This window comes from Passer domesticus, chromosome Z, assembly GCF_036417665.1.
Source record: "Passer domesticus isolate bPasDom1 chromosome Z, bPasDom1.hap1, whole genome shotgun sequence".
In the NCBI taxonomy this organism is placed as follows: Eukaryota; Metazoa; Chordata; class Aves; order Passeriformes; family Passeridae; genus Passer; species Passer domesticus.
The window spans coordinates 15,457,966-15,480,623 of NC_087512.1; the positions used below are offsets into that span (position 1 = coordinate 15,457,966).

At 41.1% G+C, this 22,658-nt stretch overlaps 1 protein-coding gene and 1 long non-coding RNA gene across 8 annotated transcripts; one reads left to right on the plus strand and one right to left on the minus strand.

Annotated features, from left to right (window-relative positions):
- Nucleotides 1-7,376: 7,376 nt before the first annotated feature.
- ZNF131 (zinc finger protein 131) lies at nt 7,377-22,618 on the plus strand. Of its 7 annotated transcripts, XM_064405684.1 has the most exons (9): nt 7,377-7,515; nt 11,113-11,251; nt 12,322-12,423; nt 13,387-13,531; nt 15,327-15,370; nt 15,605-15,690; nt 15,793-16,015; nt 18,110-18,240; nt 20,486-22,618. In XM_064405684.1, exons 2-9 carry the CDS (start codon nt 11,128-11,130, stop codon nt 21,146-21,148), a joined length of 1,518 nt encoding a protein of 505 aa, XP_064261754.1. In that variant the 5' UTR covers nt 7,377-7,515; nt 11,113-11,127; the 3' UTR covers nt 21,149-22,618. The 7 variants fall into 7 exon arrangements, with proteins under 7 accessions (XP_064261754.1, XP_064261749.1, XP_064261751.1 ...); XM_064405679.1 differs by having other exon boundaries at nt 15,327-15,690; XM_064405681.1 differs by having other exon boundaries at nt 15,605-16,015.
- LOC135291468 (uncharacterized) lies at nt 15,506-20,520 on the minus strand. The gene is made up of 2 exons (XR_010354258.1): nt 18,784-20,520; nt 15,506-18,021 (listed from the first exon to the last, which is right to left on the minus strand). It is a non-coding gene; the product is annotated as an uncharacterized LOC135291468 (long non-coding RNA).
- Nucleotides 22,619-22,658: the final 40 nt, after the last annotated feature.

Consider the following 22,658-nt stretch of genomic DNA (forward strand, 5'->3'; position numbering starts at 1 on the left):
ACACACAGAAAGTTAAAAACCCTCCCCTCTCTGTTATAGTGCATTCAGACATTTCTCATTACACTAACAGATCAGGCGTCCAAGAGGGTGTAACTGTAATCAAAACCTCAGAAGTACCATCAGCAATACATAAAATTCCTTTTAATTCTTTATACACAATAAACCTCCTTAGGAGATGTGGAAGAAAATCATTCATCAGCTAAATTCACAGTGGTTCATTCTAGGTGACTACATTTAAATGCTTCTCACCAGAAATACCTGTACAAGCAGGCTGCTGTTAATGATTTACAGTCGTGCAGTTCACTGCACTGAACCCTAGCTGCAGAATGGAAGTTAAGACAGCCCAGTACATGGGATTCAGTGACCGTACACAGTTAGCCTGATGGGAAGGTCAAGTCTGTCCTTTGCTTATCTGTTGTGAAATACATTAAAACTAAAGTGAAAACTGGTCCCAACTAATGAACAAAAGATGTTTGTAAATAAAAAAATTCCTCTTTCAAGAACTGTTGAACTGTAAATAAAAAGTGGATTGTGTGGTTTTGGTTTAATTTCTCTTTGTGGCTCTGTGTTGCTCTCTTTTCCTGCTAATACAGAAGTGACTGTGAACATTATGGCCTGCAAGAGCTGTTAGGAGCATTTATGGGCAGATTCAGATATCTGAGTGTGAGATGGAGATTGTCATACGTGGAATGAAGTCTGACAAACTAAAATACTGATGGCTTCAAATACATGATATTGACAGTTAATTGCAGATTATACTTGTTTTCAAATAGCAGGGTCAGAGGAGGCCACAAAGATGCTGAGAAGGCTGGAGCACCTCAGCAGCAAAGATAGGCTGAAAGAATTGGGGTGAAAAAGAGAAGGCTTCAGGGACTCCTCACTGAGGTCTTTCAGTACCTAAAGGGGGCTGAAAAAAGAGAGGGACATTTTATATAGGCAGGTAATGACAGGGCAGGGGGCAATCTTTTTAAACTGAAATAGGGAAGGTTTAAGTTAGATGGTAGCCTGACTTAATGAAAGTGGGTGGACAAGATGATTTTTATGGTCCCCTCCAACCCAAACCCTTCTATAATTCTGTGATTCTATTATATACTCTAGTATTAAAGAATTCAGCACTACCAGAAGGTTTCCAAGGTTCTCCTATCTCATGAAAAGTTCACATTCAGCAATTTTTGCTGAAAATTATAATTATTAACTAACATAAAGTTAATGGTTTTGTATTTTGGCTAAAATATATATAACAGAAGCCCTCAATCTTCTGATATTATAACCCTGTATTTTACTTTCCAGAGATGCAGTTATTGAAAGTAAAAATGAAGGCAAAGTAAAATTTTGAATACAAAATATGACTTTTGTATAACATTGATAATGGGCCAGCAAAGACCAGAGACATTATATCTGACAAATACATTAGCCATACCTTGACACAGGCAGTCTTCCTGTTCTCCTTACAGCTTTGGATTCCCAGTCTTTGTAAAAGGCAAAATTAGAGTAGTAGATCTGCAACTGCATTCCAGAAAAAAAGGATGCAGAATGCAATGCAGAGGAAATAACTGTTTGAAAGAAAGAGAAGTGAGAGAAGACTTGAGGACATTTTGTCTGATGACATGTTTGAAGTCACCTGCACAAGCCGTCACACTACTACAAATCACCACCAATAGCAAAGATATGGGAAAATCTGCCCTGCAAAATTCAAACAGCACTGTTTGTTGTTTTTACAAAATTACCATAATTTCTTAAGTCCACGTGTATTTGGATGGACTTCTTGTTCTTGGCTCATCTGAGAATTCACACTGGACAGGCTTCGTATCATGTTGTCTAATTAAAGGCAGTAACAGCAACACCCTCTTTTGTGTCTCCTCATCCCATTTCAAAAGCATTGGCTAAACCCGTGGAACTTGAAAGGTGAGTAAGTCCTGGTCCCATCAAGAGACAGCCATCATAATGCCACAGCAGCTCAGCAGTCAGTGGGGTTTGCATGGATGCTCATTTGTAAGGGCTCATGAAGAACTACAGCAGGGATGAGCCCCGGGTTGGCATTTACTTTGGTAAGTCCTCATCTCTACCTGACCTCTAGTTTAATTTTTAATGTGTGCCTCTTGGCAGGAAGACGTTCACAATATTATTCAATTATGCCTTGTATTATTTACTAGTTATTATTTATGTATCAGGCACATAACTGTAATAAGGGTTGTATTTAAGGAGGTGTAGCACCCGCCACAGAGCCCAAAGTCTGCATCCCACAGCCTCTTCTCCATCAGCATTTTACCCACCCCATTAAACTGCAAGCTGAAATCATCTGACCTTTTTCTTGTCAGGGAAGAAAAAACAAAACAAAACAAAACAAAAAACCCCAAACAAAAACCACAATACCAAAAAAACCCACCTAAGTAGGAGGGGTTTTTTTCTGCTGATCCTGCATCATAATCCTTGCCAGGTTTCCTGTAAGAGCTCAAAAAAGGGAAATAAAATATGACTGTGAAGTGAAAAAAAATTTGTAATGATTTAAGAATCATGGCAGTAAAGTTGCTGAACATTCTCTTCAGCTAACAGGCATTCAGGAAGAGAGACAGACCAGAAAACAAAATGCAAAAGTGATCCCATGACTGCATGAAGTAATAATTAACAATAAATACTCTTTAATTGTATTCCCCTTTTTGCAAAGGCTTCTTGTTTGTAAATGTTGTTGTTAACTTTTGTTAATTCCTTAACACAGCTGTCTGTCTACGTAAGTTACAAAGTACAAAACTAAAGGACAGTGAGGAATTTCAGTTGTCCTGAAGCCAAGGTAGGACTTCAGTCCCCACTGTTCAGGCAAATCATTATGCAGTCAGCAGCTCAGGCACTGTTTGAGGTGTACAGAATGGATCATGTGTGATCAACATCGTGTGGACCATGCCCTTAAAAACTGAAGTGACACAACAGACAGAAGGTGGGTGGTCTTCCAGTAGCATGTGTGCTTTGGTAGCTGCTCCACCTGCGAGTGCACAAAGTGAGCACTCACCTGACAATCAGCTCAGTCTGGTCAATGTGACACAGAGCACACATTGTCTTGCACAGATAGAAGCTGCACTTCATGGGTGGAAGGCTGTGCCAGAAATAAAAAAGTTCTTGATGGGAAAACAAGAAAAAAGTTCTTGAAAGGAAAATATTCTTCTAGAAAACAGGAAGAATTCTAGGTTGCCCAGCTTTCCAACTTTTTATTGCTCTTAATCTTATCTTAATTGGGTGTGGAATGACTCCCTGATTGTCTCCAGGTTCTGGAGTAAAGTTTATAGTGAATATTTTATGCCCCTATCAGCCAAACATAATTTCACACAGCAATATATGATTCATAGGTTTACATTTTTGTAGGAAGATTACCTGACCTGAAAGACGAGTAATATAAAATTATCTGTTCATGATTCTGCATGTATAATACATGGAAGTACAGCTGTGGGCTAGGTCAAAATTATTCCTTACAGTTTAGCTTCAGCCCCTTCCAGACTCTGTAGATTTTCATGGATCGTGAAAGACCTGGAAAAAAGCCACCACATTTCAAGTCCTGATGCACTGTGACCACTGTTGCTTACCAAAAAAAAACCCCACAAAACAAAAATACTTTTGCAAATGAGGTTAAAGATTTGGCTGTGAAACATTTGGGTCATGTCTGAAGAGGTACTAACTAAATATATGAAATCTGTAATAATAATGTCTGTGTATGTTATTTCTACTCATGATGCACAATGCATACCCATGCAAAAATTGCCCAGTTGTATGTATTTTAATAATAAATATAGATAACTTTTTATCAGAGGTTTTCTTTAAGAGGTTTTCCAGACAAGTACTGATGTTGACAAAGTCTGCTGGATTTATATGATCTTCCAACACAACCCATTTTATATTTATATGTATGATTCTCTATTGTGGGAGTAAAAGAAAAAAATAGCTAAGTACTTTACATCTAATTTCTTTAGGCATGCTTCTCATAACCCTGCAGAATCTACAGTTTATAAAACTGAGGGACAGTAAGTTGCTGGACTTGCTTCTTCCTCCAGATATTTAAAATTATACAAAAGAAAATATTTAGATAAGAACTAGAATTCAGCTGCCATTGCTTGCAGTGTTCAACAGACACTGCTCTTCCTGATTTCACCAGTCAGCTGCTCTTTCTGGGGTCACACTTGTAAACTGCAGATAAGACATGGAATGGAGCTTGTACATCAGCAGATAATACTAAATAGATACAAATGCACATCCTGTCCTAGCTGGACATTTCCTCTGAAAATAGATAATGCAGGAACAGGCTGACATGTTTGTGTCATAGGACTAAGGTTTAAATATTTTTGACATCAATCCACAATTCTACACATTACAGTTTTCAAGCATTGCATTTTGTAGTTACACTATTATTTTGACTTCCATTAACTCCTTGTATCTTCCTTTCACTCTGGAAATAACAAAGAAATAAGGAGAATTAACAGAACAGTTCTCTGTCAGAAGCACAATCCATGTTTATTTTCCTTTAAAACTTTTTAAACAGACACTGATATTATTGCCCTCAGCATACCTATCAAAGGGGCCCCACAGAAATGTTTTCCTCTTGCATAACAGCACACATCTGGCTTGCTCTAGGCATGGCAGCAAAGCCTTCTCATGCACAGAACAAGTCACTGTGCAAGGCAGATGTACTGACTCGTCTGATACAGAGATTTCTTGCAAGTGATTGATAACACTACAGGAATGAGCAGTTGATTTCGTAAGAATTGTTCTAATAGAAGAGACCAGTACAGGCCACGCTGCAGCTACCTGTATTCTGCCTGGTGAATAATTTGGTTTTGATGTGGGAGATCTGGGTGTGCCACGAGTGCACTAAGGAGCTTTCAAAACCATTTTGGGAGCCAGTCAGAACTGACTGCCTGCTGAGCTGACGATATCAGCAAGCTGGATGTAGGTCAGAGGCTGTGCCAGGTGGATGGCCTTGCACTAGATGAGCTAATGGTCCCTTTTGGCCTTCATTTAATATCTAAATCAACTGCTTTTGGACAACAGTTATCTACTCAACGCTGCACATAAGCAATCAATACTTGATTTCACATCTCCAGTTTATTAATTCCTACATTTCCTCCAACACAGAGGTGTTTCCTTTATTGAAAAACAGAAATGTGTGATTCACAATTTTCTACTATTAGTTTAGTACTCAGTTTTGGCTGTTTGGTACATCACAGCTCCCCCTGGGAGAGGCTCACAACGCTCAGCCTGGACAGATGCTCTCAGCCCTGTTCGATGCTGCTGTGAGAGCCTGGAGCTAGAAGAGAACATCTACACTTCAGTAATTTTCCCAAACTCAGCTGAATGTTATGTCCATAAGATGTAACATGTTATTTTAATTAATACAGAATTCTCTAGTGTCATTGAGGTGATTCTGGAAAAGGAAAAAAAGAAGGTAATTTTTAGGCATATAAATGACTAATACAGTTGAACTAGAGATATTGATAAAGATCCTTTAGATGTTTGCTTAACATAGTCTTCCTTATGTAAATAAAATGCACTATAAACCAGGTAGTTTCCAGACTTACTAAAACTAAATTGCATTGTTTTGTAACATAGGTCTTGGAAATCTTGGAGGTAGTGCTGGTAAATGACACACCCATGTCTGAAAGAGGAAAAGGAGAACATACGAGCTACGGCTTAGTCAGTGTATTTTATACTTGAAAAGCGATTAGGACCAAGTATGAACTGTTAATTTAAAACCTTCAGCCTAAACTCACAGTAAAAGTAGATGGGGGAAGCCATAGGAAAAAAATAAATACAGCAGAAAATGCTGCGAGAAAAAAAGTAAATGGTCAGAACAAACCATACATTAATCAAAAACAAGCAAGCCGCCAATACTGGACAGGTAGAAGGTGCTGGAATAGAAAATTTTAATTCTTTTTACTCTGCTGCAGTGATAGCTTTAGTAATATTTCTATTTGGATTATGAACTATTGGAGATACAGTTCTTCCACTAAAAATTAAATCTCTGCTAGTTTAAAACAATCCTTCACAATTTTTAAATGCAGGAGGCATCAACATTGCTTTATGTACTTTTGTGTACCAGAAAACAAGAATGGGTGTGGCAGGCAACTCCTGGGTTGCAAATAACTGTCTGAGCAGACCTACTGACAAGATCGATAGTACTGTTATGTTAACAAGGCCATTAAGCAATAAGCACCATGGGAAAGGCATGAGCTCATAAACAAGTCAATTTTCAGGAATTAACATGGGCAAACTAATTAGAGCCACTGCATGAGGCTGCTCTTCTCTTGTCAACTTCAGCATAGAGGCTGTCAAAGGGATGATCGTGCTGTCTGTTCTGACAAGTTAAATTATTATCCTGCTTTATTTGGATGAGTACATTCTCATCTGGTGGCAGGACATGGAACGTGGATGACTAGGGATGCCCTGAAGACTGCAGTGTATAAAATAAACCCGAGTTCCACATCGTCAGGGCTCAGGCAGCTGCAAGGGGCTCTCTGGGCCTTTCCTCCCTCAGCTGTGGGGACCTGGAGCTGCAGGGCACAGCCGGGCACCACAGAGGCTTGCTGGGCAGCACTGCACTTTTGACTTCTCAGCTTTTGACACCGCTTCATGACACCCATTTTGGGCACAGCTCAGTCTGATTCATAAAGTAACACGGTGTTCTGGAACTGCACGGAAGAGTGGCTGTGTAACAGAGTCGAGGGGACGTGGGATGAAGGGAATCCCGTGGGTATGAGTCCTGCCTGTCGGGGTGTGTGTGGCCCTAACTCCTGTCTTCCAAAATGCTCTGGCATGCCAGACTAAGGAATGCACTGCAATGTAGCTGCAAGGTGCATCTAGAAGGGGAGACACGGGCATTCCTCATCAAGAGGAACAGAGTCGAACAACAGAGATGATCGGGGACTGCAGTGTCTCTATTATGAGGAAGCTGAGCCTGTTCAGCCTGAGAAGAGACAACTGAGGGGGATCTCATCAGTGTCTCAGTGCCTGCAGGGAGGGGTCAGAGCAGGGACCGGGCTCTGCTCGGTGCTGCTGAGCAATGGGACAAGAGGCAATGGGCAGTGAGAGGTGCACAGGAACTTCCACCGGCACACGGGGAAGAACTCTACAGCACGGGCGACCAAGTACTGCAACAGATTACCCAGAGATTCTGTGGAGTCTAATTTCACAGATACTGAAGAACTGTCTGGAGCCAATCCTGTGCCATGTGCTCTGGATGATCCTGCTTTAGCAGGGAGGCTGGAACAGATGGCCCGCTGTGGTCCAGGCTCCAGCCTGACCCGTTTTATCACTCTGAACCCGTCGCTCTGCACAAATGGACTACAGCTCCCGGCATGCCCCGGCCGCCGGGCCCCGCCCCCGCCGCGCGCGCGCCCTGTCGCGTGGAAGGTGAGCGCGGGGCAGGCCGGGAATGCGAGTCGGGATTGGCCGGCGCGCGCCCCGCTTTCCAGCGTGCTGGGCAGCAGGAAGCGGCGGCGGTGGAGCGGGAAGCGGCGCGGCGAGGAGCTGCTCCCGGTGAGTCCCCGGCGGAACCGCCTCCCCACCCCTCGGAGCGCCGCGTCGTCGGGCCGCGACCCGGCCGGGAATTGAAAAGGGATCGATTTAATGCGCGCTTTGATGACGTAATAAGGACTAACGAGGCGGCGGCGCTGCCGCGCGCCAGGCTCGGGCCGGCAGCAGCCGGGTCCCCTCTCGGGAGGCCCCGCGGGACTCCGGTGCCTGCCGGCGCCGCCCGCACCGCGCCCGGATCCCCCGTGCGCGGCCAGCCCTGGGCGCGGGCCAGGCCTTCCGCCTTCGCCCGCTCCGGGCACTCGGCGGCCGCTCATTGGCTTCTGCGCCCGGGGCGAGCGCTGCCCGCGCCTCGCGATTGGCGGGGGTCGCGCTGAATGACACCGCCGCCCGCCAATGAGGCCGCGGGTGGCCGCGGGGCGCGCGGGCCGCAGCCCGCGGGAGGCGCGCGCGGGTGGCGGGAGCCCCGGGTGGGGCGGCCGGGGGTGGGGCGCCGCCTGGCGGCCGCAGTGCCCGCGATCCCGGCGGGAGCGGCCCCGATCGATCCCGGGTCCGCGCTGCGGGGCCGACGGGCGGGATCGGGGTCGGGGTCGTGCCTGAGCGGTGGCTTTGAGGAGGGCGTGCGGCAGTGTGCGTGAGGAGCTCCTGGTTCTGCACTGCCCAGGCCGCGGCTCCCCCGTGCCAAGATGGCGGGGCTGTGGGCACGCCGCATCGGCTGCTCGGGGCACCCCGGCTGCGCCTCGGCGTCCGTGTGCGGGCAGCGAACACTGCTGCCCGGAGCCCCCGGGGCTCCTGATGCCGCCCAGGAGGGTAGCAATAATAACACGTTTCGCTGAGGCGGATTTTTCATAAAAGCAGCTCGGCGAATCATATGCACATCACATGAAATGCGTGCCGGGTCACAGGCTCGTAAGGCTAAGGCAGTATTTCGATGAGTCTTTCAAGGAGATTGAACAGACAATTGAAGCAGTCCGCTCTCTGTCTCTCATCCGTGGGCCCACTCATAAGTGTGAATTTGGATCGTTTCTGTCCCCATTCCTCGGCTGCTTTGTTTTCCCAACTGTACTTTTCACTCCTTCCTCCAAAGCAGTCACACTCTTCCTGAACATGTGCTGTTTTGTCAGGCCTTTTTGTGCAGTATGACCCAGGTTTTTAAAAAGAGAATGGTCAATGAATGCTTCAACAGCATTTAGATACACAGTAAACTCACATTTTTACTAGTTCTGTTTAAATTAATGAACTGCCTAATATAAATTGTATGTTTTCTACTATGTTTTGTAACAGTTCTAAGAAAGAAACTTTTTTAAGTATCTTGATTTTGCTAGGCTAAGGTTGCTCTATTATTTTGAGGTTTGGGGTGTTTCTTTTGAGATATCCCTACAGTGAGGTTGGAAGTAGAGCAAAAACCATGAGAGATGAAAATCATGAGAGCTGGAGATAAAATTTTTGAATTTTTGTTTTTAGGAATTATCCTTTTAATTGCAAGTCATCTGCCCTTTTATAATGTGTCAAAAATGAGCAGGAAGAATTAAACTGTGAAGTAGGTAGCTAAACCTTCCTACATGAGACTTGGTGTGAAATACCTGATTGTGAAAGAAAGGCAGGAATTTCTGGTTGTCTGTTTTAGACCCACCATTACAGATGAGGTGAAGAGAATGCAGCAGCAGCATCTGCTCCCTTCCACCACATCTTCCCCTGCAGGCTGGGCTCCTCTGCCCACTTAGAGACCCTGACAGTTGTTTCTGGTGTGAAATACAGAATATGTAGAATTTTCTTCAGGAAGGATTTGCTTGATGTTTGATCTCTGTGTACTGTCAAGCCTCTTCAACAAGAAAGGAGATTTAATACATGACACAGAGAACAGCCGACAAGCTCTAAGTTATGTACAGGTGTTAGAAAAATTACTTGTGGGTACAATTGCCTTCTTAAGCTTATGAAGACATACTTCAGTGATCTCTGACCTACGGACAGGCTAACAAAGCCTGGGAAAATGGGTGTGCCACTGATAGTGGACACAGAGAATCTAGAATTTAGAGGCCATAGGGACATGTAGCAGAAACCCCAAAATAAGCAAAAAAACTAATAAAGCAAATTTTGCAGTTGTATTGGAATTGGCTCCAGCTGGGTAACAGGTAATTCTGGCTGGGGAAGATTGCAACGACCAGCCCAAGAAACCTGCTCTTCCAAAAGAAGAGAGAGGCTGAGCATGGGGACTAATTAGCACTGGAAGCAAGAAAATCATTACCCAGTAGAAGAGAGAATACTAATTAATTAGAGAACTATGTTACCTGTAACTAGTGAACACTAATCCTTTTGCTCGCTAAAATGTATAATTAGTAAAAAGTTCTTATAGTTGGGTACTTGATTTGTGGAGTTCCACCGGGCACCCGGGCTTGCGCAACTCTGAAATAAATAATCGGTGTCACCTCGAGTGTGCAGTTACTGGCTCCTTGCACACTAGGTAACGAATCCAACTTTTGTGGGCAGCATTTCTGTGGTTGGCAACGTAGCAGTAGCAGGTAGGGCTGGATTTCCCTGAGTAGTTGCTTCTGCTCTACTTATTTCATTCTCTTGGCAAAACAACTTCTTCATGAGTGACTTTTTTCTGAGAGACAAGAAGGAATGTGTTTTGTGGTGTAAACAGGAACTCCATAATTCTTTTTTCTGCAGCATTCTAAGTGTTAGCCACATTAGTGTGGGAGTTGAAAATGAGGATTGCTTCATGGATCTGAAGTAATTTTGCCTGGAGGTAATTTGTAAAGTGCTTTCGTTGAAGCATTTGGATGCTCTGCTGAGGTTCTTCTGCATATGCAGCAGACTACTGTCTGCATCTCATCCACAGGCACCCAGTTCTGCTAAACCTCTCCAGTCTGAGATCCTCTGCAACTCCCACCCCCAGCTATGTTCATTGTGTTAGTAAGGGAGGAAGGGCTCTCTGACTGCAAGCATTTTACGTCAAAAGGCTGGCAAAGAAAATTTCACTTTACAGAGGAAGAAGTGTTAAGTAGGATGGATGAATAAGCTTGACAGTAGATGAAATCCCTGGCAATTGTAATGCACTCAGAAATTGAAAGTTGCTGCTGTATTACTTCCATATTTAAAGGAAGTAAACAACTTGTGTTCGTGAGCTACAAAGTGTGACTTAAATATAGAAGTTTTAAGAACTGTCTGTTAACGAAGTGGATTGGTGGGATTGCAAGAACTGTATGAAGATTCTGAGATTATGCTGCAGTGGTGTTGAATGAGTAGCTGTGGAGATGTTGTATCCCAACAGGTGCAACAGGGACCCACCACCCTCAAAGCAAAAAGTATTTGGGTGTTGGGTCCCTGCTGAATCTGTAGGATAAAGAAATACCCACTTTGGCTGTTACTTCATGTGTCCAAATAAGACAATATTTCACATCACTACTGTGCTATTGCACAGCAGTAGTGTGCTATTTCCTACCTGTCAGCCAACATTGGGTAAAAATCCTGCAAGCAAGACAGTTTTTCCATTGGATTTATAGTCCTGGCAAAGTTAGTTCATATTTGTATAACAACCTGACTGCATAGTATTTACTGACTGGCACAGTATCTTACTCTCATGCCACATTTGCTTTGCAGACCAGGCCTTCTGCCATGGAAGCTGAGGAAACAATGGAATGTATCCAGGAATTCCCTGAACACTATAAAGTTATTTTGGATAGACTGAATGAACAACGTGAGCAGGACCAGTTTACAGATATCACTCTGATCGTCGATGGTATGTACAGGCCTGAGAACTAGCTGGTATTCAGAGAATTCTGAAAGCTGTGCTGGGATGCTGTTGGATTTGTCATGGTCAGGTGTCAGACGGGGCTGTGAACCAATTCTTGGTTCTGTACCTGTGTGCAAGTTACTTGCAAAGTTTCATTGTAGTGGTTAATAATTTTGCTTCTGCTTTCCCAACAAGAAACTAAAATGTTTTCAGATAGAAGCCCTCTTCAAAACTGCTGTGGTATATTTAACGTGTGAAGGATAACCAAAACATTGGTAAAATATTTTTCTCTGACTTAAACAGACTGCATGCAGAGAACTTTTATAAATACTGTGTTTAAATAAAAAATATCCCATACCTTGAAATAATACTTACTTCTCACAGCAGCTTCTCTGGTATCTGTCTACTATTTTAATGTATACTTTAAAAAGTGGAAGCACACACTTTTTGTATGTGTTCTAAGGGCAGAAGAACTGTTTTAAACTCAAAGCTGGTTTTGTATGCAGCTGTGTAGTTCTAATCTGTGTTGCTTCCTTTATCCCTGTACCACTGAGCCCTATGAATGTGCAGGCCTCCACTGGGTAGAAGAAATACAGACTCTGGAAGATAGAAAGAATAGAACCCCTTTTGTTCTGTGGTGTTTATGCTGGCAGTGGTGATAACATATATCAGTCTGTAGGAGCAAAAAAACATGAGACATACAGAGCTGAGCCCAAGACACACCAAGAAAAGTTTGCGTAGAAATTTCCCATAATTCATTTCTTAAATATCTGAAAGAGTGAGTGAGTGAGTGAGTGAGTGAGTGAGTGAGTGAGTGAGTGAGTGAGTGAGTTCTCCAACTGGCTGAGTTGCAGAGCTTTAGCAAGCTCAACAATGTCAGCAAGATTGTGTGTGAGAAGGGACAAGCCAGCTGCAGTACTGTCCTGTGTTACAAGGAGAATTACTCAGTATATCACTTGCTGCTGGAATAGATGTTTACACTGGGTGGTCTTTTTTTCTGCATCTGCACTTCTTACTCTGCACTATGAAGGGAGGAAGGTGTTACCTTAAACCAAACTTTTTGTCTCCCTTTGCAGGTCACCATTTTAAAGCCCATAAGGCAGTTCTTGCTGCTTGTAGCCAGTTCTTCCACAAATTCTTTCAAGATTTCACTCAGGAGCCTTTGGTGGAGATTGAAGGTAATCTGACTTGTGCGAATAAAAGCATTCATAGTTGTGTGCTCAAGCTGGAAATTATTGTACTGTCCTGAGTAGAGGCTAGTGCATAGAATCATAGAATGTTTAGGGTTGGAGAATAGAATCTTAAGATCATCTAGGCCAACCTCCTCTTCCATGGGAAGGGATGCCTCCCACTAGACCAGGTTGGTCAAGGCCATATCTGGTCATGCTTTGAACATGCTTGGTTATTGCAGTTAACTTTCTAGATTTTAGTTGCTGAGTTGTTCTGAGACAGCTACCATCACTGGAAAGAAAACCTCCCAAAAGAAAAATTAAAATGAGAACGGTGTTAAATATATTGGAAGGGAAAATGTGAGATTATGTGTTGCTTTTTCATTATTTTTCCCCATTCTTTCCCCTAATACATGTCTAGTGAAGGTCAAGCAGACCTTGTATTGTTCGGACTAGCAGCACTACACAAAAGCTTTCCCAGAGAAAAGCCATTCTGATCAGCTGAAAAAGGCTGTCAGTGATGGCCAATGGCAAATGCCTTGGCTGGGATGCAAGAGCAAGGCAAACATGGGATAATACTTACGTGATAAGCAGGGAGGAAATGAAATTCCTGGAGCAGCATTTTAGCCTCCAGGAACAGTATTTTTGTGTTTAAATCTATATATTATTGAAACAGCTTTTTATCCATCTTATCATTTCTGTTATGTTTGTCATGGCAGAACTCCACAGTTGTTCCAGACTATGATTCTCTAGTAGGTTTTTTTTATTCCAACATGAGTGAGGTTGGAACTAGGTGATTATAAAGGTCTCATCCAACCCAAACCATTCAGTGGAGCCATTTAAGGGTGTGATTTTTATGAAACTGGTGGCTACAGTACTGTGATCAAAATGGTGTGCAGACAAGTGTGCAAGGTTCATTGGGAAGATGAGGCTGCAGAATTGTCAAAGCTAACTTTCCTTGCCTCTACACAGGTGTAAGTAACATGGCATTTCGTCACCTAATTGAGTTCACCTATACAGCAAAGCTAATGGTACAAGGTGAGGAAGAAGCAAATGATGTTTGGAAAGCTGCAGAGTATCTACAGATGCTAGAAGCAATCAAAGCACTTGAAATCAGGTAACCACATAAGCCTCTTTTTCTTTCCAACACTGAAAAAGAGAGTCTTAATAAGGCTTTTGCAAGAACTGGCTGCCAGTATTTTGCAGTGCTGTTCCTTATACTAGAACCTCCTTAAGTTGTGTAGAACTGTATATTCTCCTACTGTAACATACATTTCAGAATTACACTGGGTAAAACAAGAACGTCACATTCATTGGGCTAGAACTCGATGACAAGTGACATGGCTTCTAATGTTGCTGATGTTGTAGAGTGTGATTCTGTGATAGCTGATAGTTGGTCTCTGTGCTGTCTGATGGCCCACACCTGATTGACAGCTGGCTGTGCAGTGGCAATGTGTCTCTGGTAACCAGATAACATTAACGAGTTTGTCCTTATTTTGGTTTTGTTGTGCTTGTTTTGTTTTGTGGTGTTTTGATTTTGTGTAGCTTTCTGCTATTTCTGAGAGAATAAACTGTGATCTTAAAATCTCTTGCTGCAAAATTAACCTGTCAAACTTCTTGAATGAATGTAACTGTTAAAGTCAGTTTTATTTGGGTTCAATACTCAATCAAATGTGGCTGCAGCACCTGTTATCCAGTATCAGGAATGGTAATCCATTGCCAAAGTCTAGCTTGAAGAAGTGGGTGCCAGTCCCATCATGCTGTTTTTCATCCCCTTTATTCCATTTCACTTCCATAAAGTACTCTCATGTTCTCATTCCTTCTGCATGTTACACTGCTTGCTTCTGGTAACGTGATCCAGGAGCTCCTTGCAATGTGCCTGTAATCTGGTAGACATTAGAAATCCAGGCTATATGAAACTTAACTTTAGCTACTCTGTTTTCCTGTGTGTGAACAGACTAAGGTGTCATTTATAAGCTGTGGCCTGCATTACATCGTTAGTTACACATGTGACAATATGACTTGGAGATACTGGGCAAAGTCTTGTCTCTTGTTACTAGAAAGCCTGAAAGTGATAGGGAGTGCATTACATGAAAGGACTCATCATGGTGCAGAGGAAGGTTAAAAGCTTACTCCAGTCAGTCTATTTGATGGAAAGATAGCCAGTTATTTCTGAAACTAATGACCAGTAGTAAAACCTCCAGCACAACAGTGCTCTGGATGACTTGAAGGCATTGACCCACTCAGCTTTGTCTGTGTTTGAGATGCTGTGCCATCCCTGACATTTTGGAGGAAGGGGATTGTGTGTGCGTTATGCAGAGAGAACAGCTCAGAACTGAGAGTTGTGTTTAAGCCCAGAAAATTAAACTAGAATACACCTTTCACGTCCTGGTGGCTTTTGTTATGTCAGCTGTTAGCAGTATGCCTTCCTGAGTTATGGGATATGTTAACCCTTGTGTGTATAATCGTCATGGGAAGTCACAGCTAAAATGTTTTCTAACAGGCTCTAAGTACTGCTTGCAGTTGTACACAATCCAGAGCTTAAGAGGTGAATGGCATAGGAGGGACTTAAACCTTATTTCTGAGTAGGCAGACCAAAGAATTATTTTAGAGGAGTTTTCTTTCCAAGTACAGAATTTCACAAATTTTCCGAAAAGTCATTAGGTTAACTGCCTTTTCTTCTTGCTAGTTGCTTTGTATCATTTTACTGCACTAAGGAGTGTAGATTAAGGACAAATTAGCTCCTGATATGCACATAGTTTGTGTGTCTGATGTGCACACGGATAATGTGGTAATTATTCAGCTTCAAGAAACAGCTAGGGGAGTGTTGGATGCAGAACCTAGATTACTAGACAGGCATTATTATGTGATTGTTAATTGATCTTAACTATGTTTATGCTAATGCTTTTCAGGAACAAAGAAAATTCATCGCCCTTAGAATCAAATGAAGCACAAGGTAAAAATAAACCAAAAAAGAGGAAGATTGCTGAAACCTCTAATGTTATCACAGAAACATTGCCATCTGCAGAATCAGAGCCTGTCGAAATTGAGGTTGAGATTGCTGAAGGGACGATGAAAGTGGAGGATGACAGCATTGAAACCCTTGAAGAAGTAGCTTCTGCAGAGCAATCCATAAAGTACATACAGACAACAGGTACATCAGATGAATCTGCTTTGGCTCTTTTGGCAGATATCACCAGCAAGTATCGTCAGGGAGAGAGAAAATGCCAGATGCAAGAAGAAGGTGATAGTACAACTGACCCCTCGTGCAAACAGGTAGAAGGTATTGAAATTGTGGAACTTCAGCTGTCACACATGAACAATTTATTCCACTGTGAGAAATGTAACCGTTCATTTAAATTGTTTTACCATTTTAAGGAACACATGAAAACACATTCTACTGAGAATTACAAATGTGACATATGCAATAAAAGATACCTACGAGAGAGTGCTTTGAAACAGCACCTCACCTGTTACCACCTTGATGAAGGTGGTGCCAGCAAGAAGCAAAGACCTGGCAAGAAAATACATGTATGCCAGTACTGTGACAAGCAGTTTGACCATTTTGGGCATTTTAAAGAGCACCTTCGTAAGCACACAGGTAAGAACACTGCTACAGTCCTGTGCTTGTGGCCTTCATTCTAGTATTTTGGGCTTTTGCATGTTTTGGGGAAATAGATAATATGCTGAAGAAAATAAATGAGTCCTGAGTGCTAGAAATACTTGGCTTCTAGTTATAACTAAAATGGTGGTACGTCTTTTTGTTTGTTCATGTTTTTTTTGTTTTCCATTGATGTTGGAAACTTTTGGAGGATTGAGTCAATTAAAAATAGGCACCTAAAAGCAGAAAGCAGTAAGGGATCTTCTCTGTCAAGTGTATTAAATCTTAGAGCTTTTGTTAAATACTCCCTTAAGTCATGTTCCTTTCCTCAGAAATACCAAACTGAGGAACCACTTTTATTTTCAAAATTTTCTAGTAAATATTTCTGTTGAAATATTATTTGAATCACAGTCTTCTTTGTGGAATACAGTCTAGAGAGTTTCTTTATCAAACAGAACTTCTGAGCAAATGCCTATTAGACATAAAATACCCTCAAAGAATTATGTCTTGTACCATCATGTTTGAAAAGTTTTATGTTTGCTCTTGTCTCCTCTCATCTATGATTTGAATTTTCTTGGTTAATTAAGCAAATTTACTAAAACTGGCAAAACATTCCTATTCATTATAGTACACTTTTTTTACTGTGAAATCTGCCTCTTTGAAATCTGGGTAGCAAAAAATCTTTTGAGTACAAAGTGATTTGTGGCCCTCCCTCCTTCTTTTTAGTATAGGAGATTACTTCTACATCTCACTGAAGTCAGCTGACTGAACAGACACTGAAAATGACACAGTAACTGAATGTAAAATACATGTCATCTTGACCTTCCTGATGTTTTAATTTAATATGCCAGTCATGAGTCATAAGTAAAAATTTAATGGAGGGTAGCAGCTCTATTTCTTTTGCAGCTTGTTACTGTTAAGGCCTTTTAATTTAATTAAGCCTTTTAATTTAATTTTAATGTCTTAATTTAATTAGAATGTATCTGTGTATGGGACTTCTGAGTACTGATATGTGGCAGTGTCCAGTCTGTTCCCAATAGTCTCTTAAAAGTTCCTTTTATAAACAAGCTTTGGGAAGCCCTTATCCCCCGTAAAGCAGGGAGTGTTTCTCCATTACAAGCAATTCAAACAGGTGCTAGTTAGCAAAAATCTATTCAGAAAAAAAATTGTGGCAGATAACCACAGTAATCCAAACTATTTAATATGTTGGTTGCTCTTGCAAAGAAAGTATTTTTGATTTAAAGCAAGTTAGCACATCACAAGAGGTACAGAATACTTACTAAATATAAATTGATGTAACAAGTATAATGTAGGCAATCTAATTACTTACAGTTTACCATTTTCAAAAGCCTTAAGGTTAAATCAGAGCAGATATCAGCATTTAACTGTGGTCTCCTAAGGCATGATAATAAGGATGATAAAAAGACCTACTTTCAGCTTCCCCTGCTGTTGCCCTTAGCTGGCTTCTGTGTTTGGTACCATGGTTGAAATGAAGTGGCCAAACTGAGAGGAATTTTTATCTTGCTTGTGCCCATTTATGTCCCTCTGTGCTTTCTCTTCCATGTATTTTGGAGGAAAGTTGGACGCAGGGGTTTTTTTTGTTTTAGTATTGATGCACTGTTATTTCACAATCAATCTGTACCAGCTTCATTTTCTGGAGCTCAGTTTCAAGCATTAGCTGTTATTTCTGAAAATAAAAGGTTGTACTATTTAAATTCTTCCTTTTTTAATATGTCACTTTGTATATTGACTTATGTTGATTCTTTAATTGTAACTATTATCAGATGAAATGTGTGAAATTAGCTCCTATTTCTATAGAATATTTTGCCAGAATAGTAACATAATTTCCACAAATACCTTAAAAGCTACTGTAATTGTTACACTGGTTTTCTTCTAAATGAGATTTATGACTCTACATCAGCTTTTTTGCCCTTTTATATTCAATTTTCATTTCTTTTTCTGCAGAATAATCCTGTTGGCCACATCTTTACAGTATATTTATCAACCTAGACGGGAGAGAAAGAGGGAGAAGAGAGACCTGAAAGAAGACTGGGTGGTTTATACACTTACAAATCCTTGTATCTGTCTCAACAGGTGAAAAACCCTTTGAATGTCCAAACTGCCATGAACGTTTTGCTCGGAATAGCACACTGAAATGTCACCTGACAGCCTGTCAGTCTGGAGCTGGCGCTAAAAAGGGAAGAAAGAAGCTGTACGAATGTCAGGTGGGTAATGGAAATAGGTTTGGTACCTCCCTCCTTCAAGGAGCATGGGAGGACGGAACAGGAGAGGCAATGGGAGTGGCTTATGTCTCTGAGAGCTACTTCAGTAAAATAATACTGAATCACAGAGTATGCTGAGTTGGAAGGGACCCACAAGGATTGAATCCAACCGCCAGCCTTGCACAGGACATCCTGAATCACACCCTGTGACTGAGAGCATTGTCCAAATGCTTCTTGAGCTGTCAGGCTGGTGCTGTGACCACTGCTCTGGGGAGCTGTTCCAGTGCCCAACCACTCTCTGGGTGGAGAACCTTTTTTTGATACCCAGCCTAACCTTCCCCTGGCACAACTTCAGGCCATTCCCTCAGGTCTTGTCTCTGATCACCACTGAGAAGAGATCAGTGCCTGCCCCTCTTCTAACTAGAAGTTGTAGACAATAGTGAGGTCTTTAGATGACATTCAGCCACAATATGCAGATAAATTCTCACATCTAAGAATCTCCATTTAAAATTTGGGATTACTGATGTGGAGCCTCATAATACTTACAAACATAGAGATTCTTCTGGGTAGGCTGCTTCCTTTACAAGACTCTTGACACAGCGACCTAGGCCTTTCCCACTTCTGAGCATGTTCACTAGAAGTGAAGCCCAAAGTCCAAAATACAAATTATTTAATTTCTTGTTCTATTATTCTCTGTTGTGATACCAAACATACTGATTTTGTTTGGAAAGCAATTGAAATTTATTATGGCAGTGTATTTTTTTAGCAAAATAAATGCTATTGAGATTGCTAGGGTACTTGGTCACTATATGTAACTGACGTTTAAAAATCTTACTTCACTTTTGAAGAGCTGACTCAAGTCATGACTCATTTTGTAAACTTCCTCGTCCTCTCACAGATGTTGTGAATGTGGATTTGTGTCCCTTCAGCCTGCAGAAACTGCAGCAATTCTTGCATAAATTTTTAGTTTTTCTCATTAGAACTAAATTTGAACAACTTTGTTCACTGAACAAAGATGAGAAAAAGTTGTGCTTTCTTGATGAGTCCTTTTGTGCTCTTCAGGTGTATGCCTTGAGTACGGAATTAGATTCTGTGTGGCAAGAACAGTAATTATGTGCCTGGGCATTGCTGATAGTCATTATCTTTATGTATGACTAAGTAATTTTGAGTGCTTATCTATAACATCAGTATTTTAAAAACTGTAGTGCGGTGTCTTTCTGAAATATAAGCCTGGGGGAAAAAATGTGTGGCAATAGTATTACAACCCATTTTAGCAGACTTCAGCAGAAAAATTGAGATGTTTGTCTTGACTACACAGACATGCTCTTGAGTTAATCCTGTCAGATACTCCCTGCATCACATTTCTCTGCAGTTACTGAAAATCATGAAGAGATAGAACATCCCGTTTCAAAATTGTTTGTCAGCAGTGAATGAGTGTTGATATGTGTGTTCTTGTTGCTTTCTACAGCTAAACATATTTCCATGGACAATTTCCTTAGCCTGTGGGTTTTTTTACTCCAAGCCTTGACTCTACCCCACTCTTCTGTCTCCTCTACCCTGCATCTCATTTATTTCTGCAGTCTCTCTTTGTTTATTTATCTCCAGTGCCCGCTGAAGGGAAGGGAGCTCATGTGCTCTGTTAAAACAGTATGTTTGATATTAAGGCAGTACTTTTGGCTGGAAGAGAATCAGAGGCATGGAGTTTTAAAAGATTTATCTGCTGAAATCACTCAAGTGGGTTTTTTTTTTTAATCACAAAATGGGAGAGTTCAGCCTAGCATGTTAAACCTCACAACATCATGAGCAAGTGAAAGCTGATAAGGAAAAGTTGTTCGGTAGTACTGCATCTAGAATGTCAGTAAAACAACAATCTGTATTACACTTTCAGTGGCCCCTATTAATGCATAAATATTTTTCCACCCAAAACTCTAGTGCCAGACATGTGTTGATTGGGTGTATGATACTTACATGAATATCAGATGAGAAAACTTTCAAATGCTCTACTGACTTATGAATTTTGTAGGTGTCTTACACATGCACAACTCAAAACATCTCACCATACTTAAAAAAATAATAAATAAATATCAAGTCTTCTGTTAATTTGAAGCTTCTCAGCTTTTACCTCTAAAATGTATGTTTTTTGAATCCAAGTAGCAAGAAGCTATACAATGCAAAGCCATGATTTCAGGCACTGTATTTTGTCACATTTCTGTTGGCACTGTTTAACATTCTGTATCTTCTGTTTCAGGTTTGTAACAGCGTATTTAACAGCTGGGATCAGTTCAAAGACCACTTGGTAATACACACTGGTGACAAACCCAACCACTGTACCTTATGTGATCTGTGGTTTATGCAAGGCAGTGAGCTGAGAAGGCATCTCAAAGAAATGCACAATATTTCAGAACTATTAGTGACAGAAGAGGTTCTTCCAGTGGAAGCTATGGAAGCTGAACCAGTAACATCAATGACAATAATAGAACAAGTTGAGCAAGTGCATGTCCTACCAGTCATTCAGGTACAAGTGGATCCTGCACAGGTAACTGTGGAACAGATGCACCAGGATCTCATCCAGGACAATCAAGTGAAAGGCACACAGATGGAGGAACTACAGGAACAAGTGCAGATTAGTTACTTGGAAGTTGAACACATTCAGACTGAACAAGGTGCTGAAGTTCATGTGGAGCAGTTACATGTTGAGCATGTAAATCAAATACAGATGGAAGAAGTACAGGCAGAACTTATAGACGGAACAGACCTTGAACAAGTAGAATATCAAAGTGTTGATCAAGGAGAAGCAGAAGAAAAGGATCATAATCAAGAAGATGATGCAGATAAGGAACATCATGAGTCAGCTGAAGACTTAAAAACACAACAGTTAGTGGATACACAAAATGCAGAAGTGGATGAGTAGGACATAATGACACTGCAGTTTTAACAATGAAATACCAAATTATTTTTGTTAACTTTTACATTGGTTTTTGAACCATCACTGGTCACCTTTCCAATATGCTGTCCATAGGGAGCTGGACAAGTGGACCAAAATTAGCTTTCTCCATGTACAATTAAACTTCTCTCATATGTGAAAAATACTTCCCCATTCATGTAGTGCCATGAAACAGAAACTACCACAGACACAGACAATTTTGTGAGATTTTTAGCAATGAGTAGCTTGTATCATTACCCCATTGCTGGGCATATGTAAAAGTAATTTCACCTCTTTTCCTCTTGCAGTAGAAGCAAAGTCTTGTACAAATTTGCAGGATGTCTGTGGCAGGAGAGTCAGTAAAATCTGAGGGGTTCTGCTGTAAGTGGCAGTTACGTACCTGTGAATTTTTGGATCTTAACTTTCAGGCTGGGCTAAAAGCACTGTTGCTGGAGGTCTCTGAGCACAAAAGTCCTGTGCCTTTTCAACACTGAGTGGTTAAATTTCCACAAAGTTTCTAGAGTTTTTGAGAACTTAGTTCTGTGAAAGGCAGTGTAGGTAATGTTATAGTGCTTTATATTTTTGCTTGAAATTGCCGGTTACTGATTTTCTTTTTGCATTAAATTTAAAGGCGGGGGGGGCTGAGGGAGGGAACAGACTTCACTTGGAGGCAGCAGGACATGCTAAATGGCACACTTAAAAATAGGAAGAGCTTGGTAAAGTCTGTGATAAACATGATTTGGAAGAAAGCTATGAGCAGGCTCTTCTTTTATAAATAATCATTTTTGAAAATGAATTTGTTTAAACATAAACATAGAGACTTGTCTATATGGTATCAGGTTCTTGGGGTTTTTTTTAATTAAATTCTGACACTTGACAAAAAGATATGCTAAACATAAAAGTAAAAGCCATAGGTATGAGTGCTAAACTGTGGATTGAAACATAGAAGTGTAAAAGTGTAAATAGTTTAATCAATATTAGAAAATAAAACAATACCAACCGTCAAATGTTGCATTATTTGTTTCATCAATATATGAGGAACAACTGAATGACTGGCAATTAAGTGCCAAGTTACAGTGTTAAGGATCAATCTCATTTTTAATATGATTAATGGCTTTTTTACTGTAAAGTTAGATTCATTTAGAAAATGCTTGTCTGTCTGTGGTCAAGGATGTTAAGAATGTCTTAATTACTGCTGGAGGTTAGAGGTGCTCCAAACTCCTGAAGAAACTATTTCCAAAGCCTTAAATGAAGGGAAGAATTTTTGCAAGGACAGTCCCTACTGCTCTTGGTAATACTATAGATCTTAAAATCAGGCTTTTCTATTCCATCTTCAAATGCCAAACTGTTTCCTGGGATTTGTGCTTTTATTTAGTTTAATTATTGTGTTTCATCATAGCCTTTGAGAAACTGTTGCAAAAGAAACATGGATTGCGATTAAAATTTCAAACAATTTGATTAATGTAACTTGCATTTTTTTAAATTACATTTTGGGTTT

Coding starts and splice junctions, on each gene's coding strand:
- ZNF131 (XM_064405678.1), top strand. CDS start 11,128: ATGGAAGCTGAGGAAACAATGGAATGTATCCAGGAATTCCCTGAACAC. Junction 11,252..12,321: donor TATCACTCTGATCGTCGATG/GTATGTACAGGC, acceptor CTCCCTTTGCAG/GTCACCATTTTAAAGCCCAT. Junction 13,532..15,326: donor ATCAAAGCACTTGAAATCAG/GTAACCACATAA, acceptor AATGCTTTTCAG/GAACAAAGAAAATTCATCGC.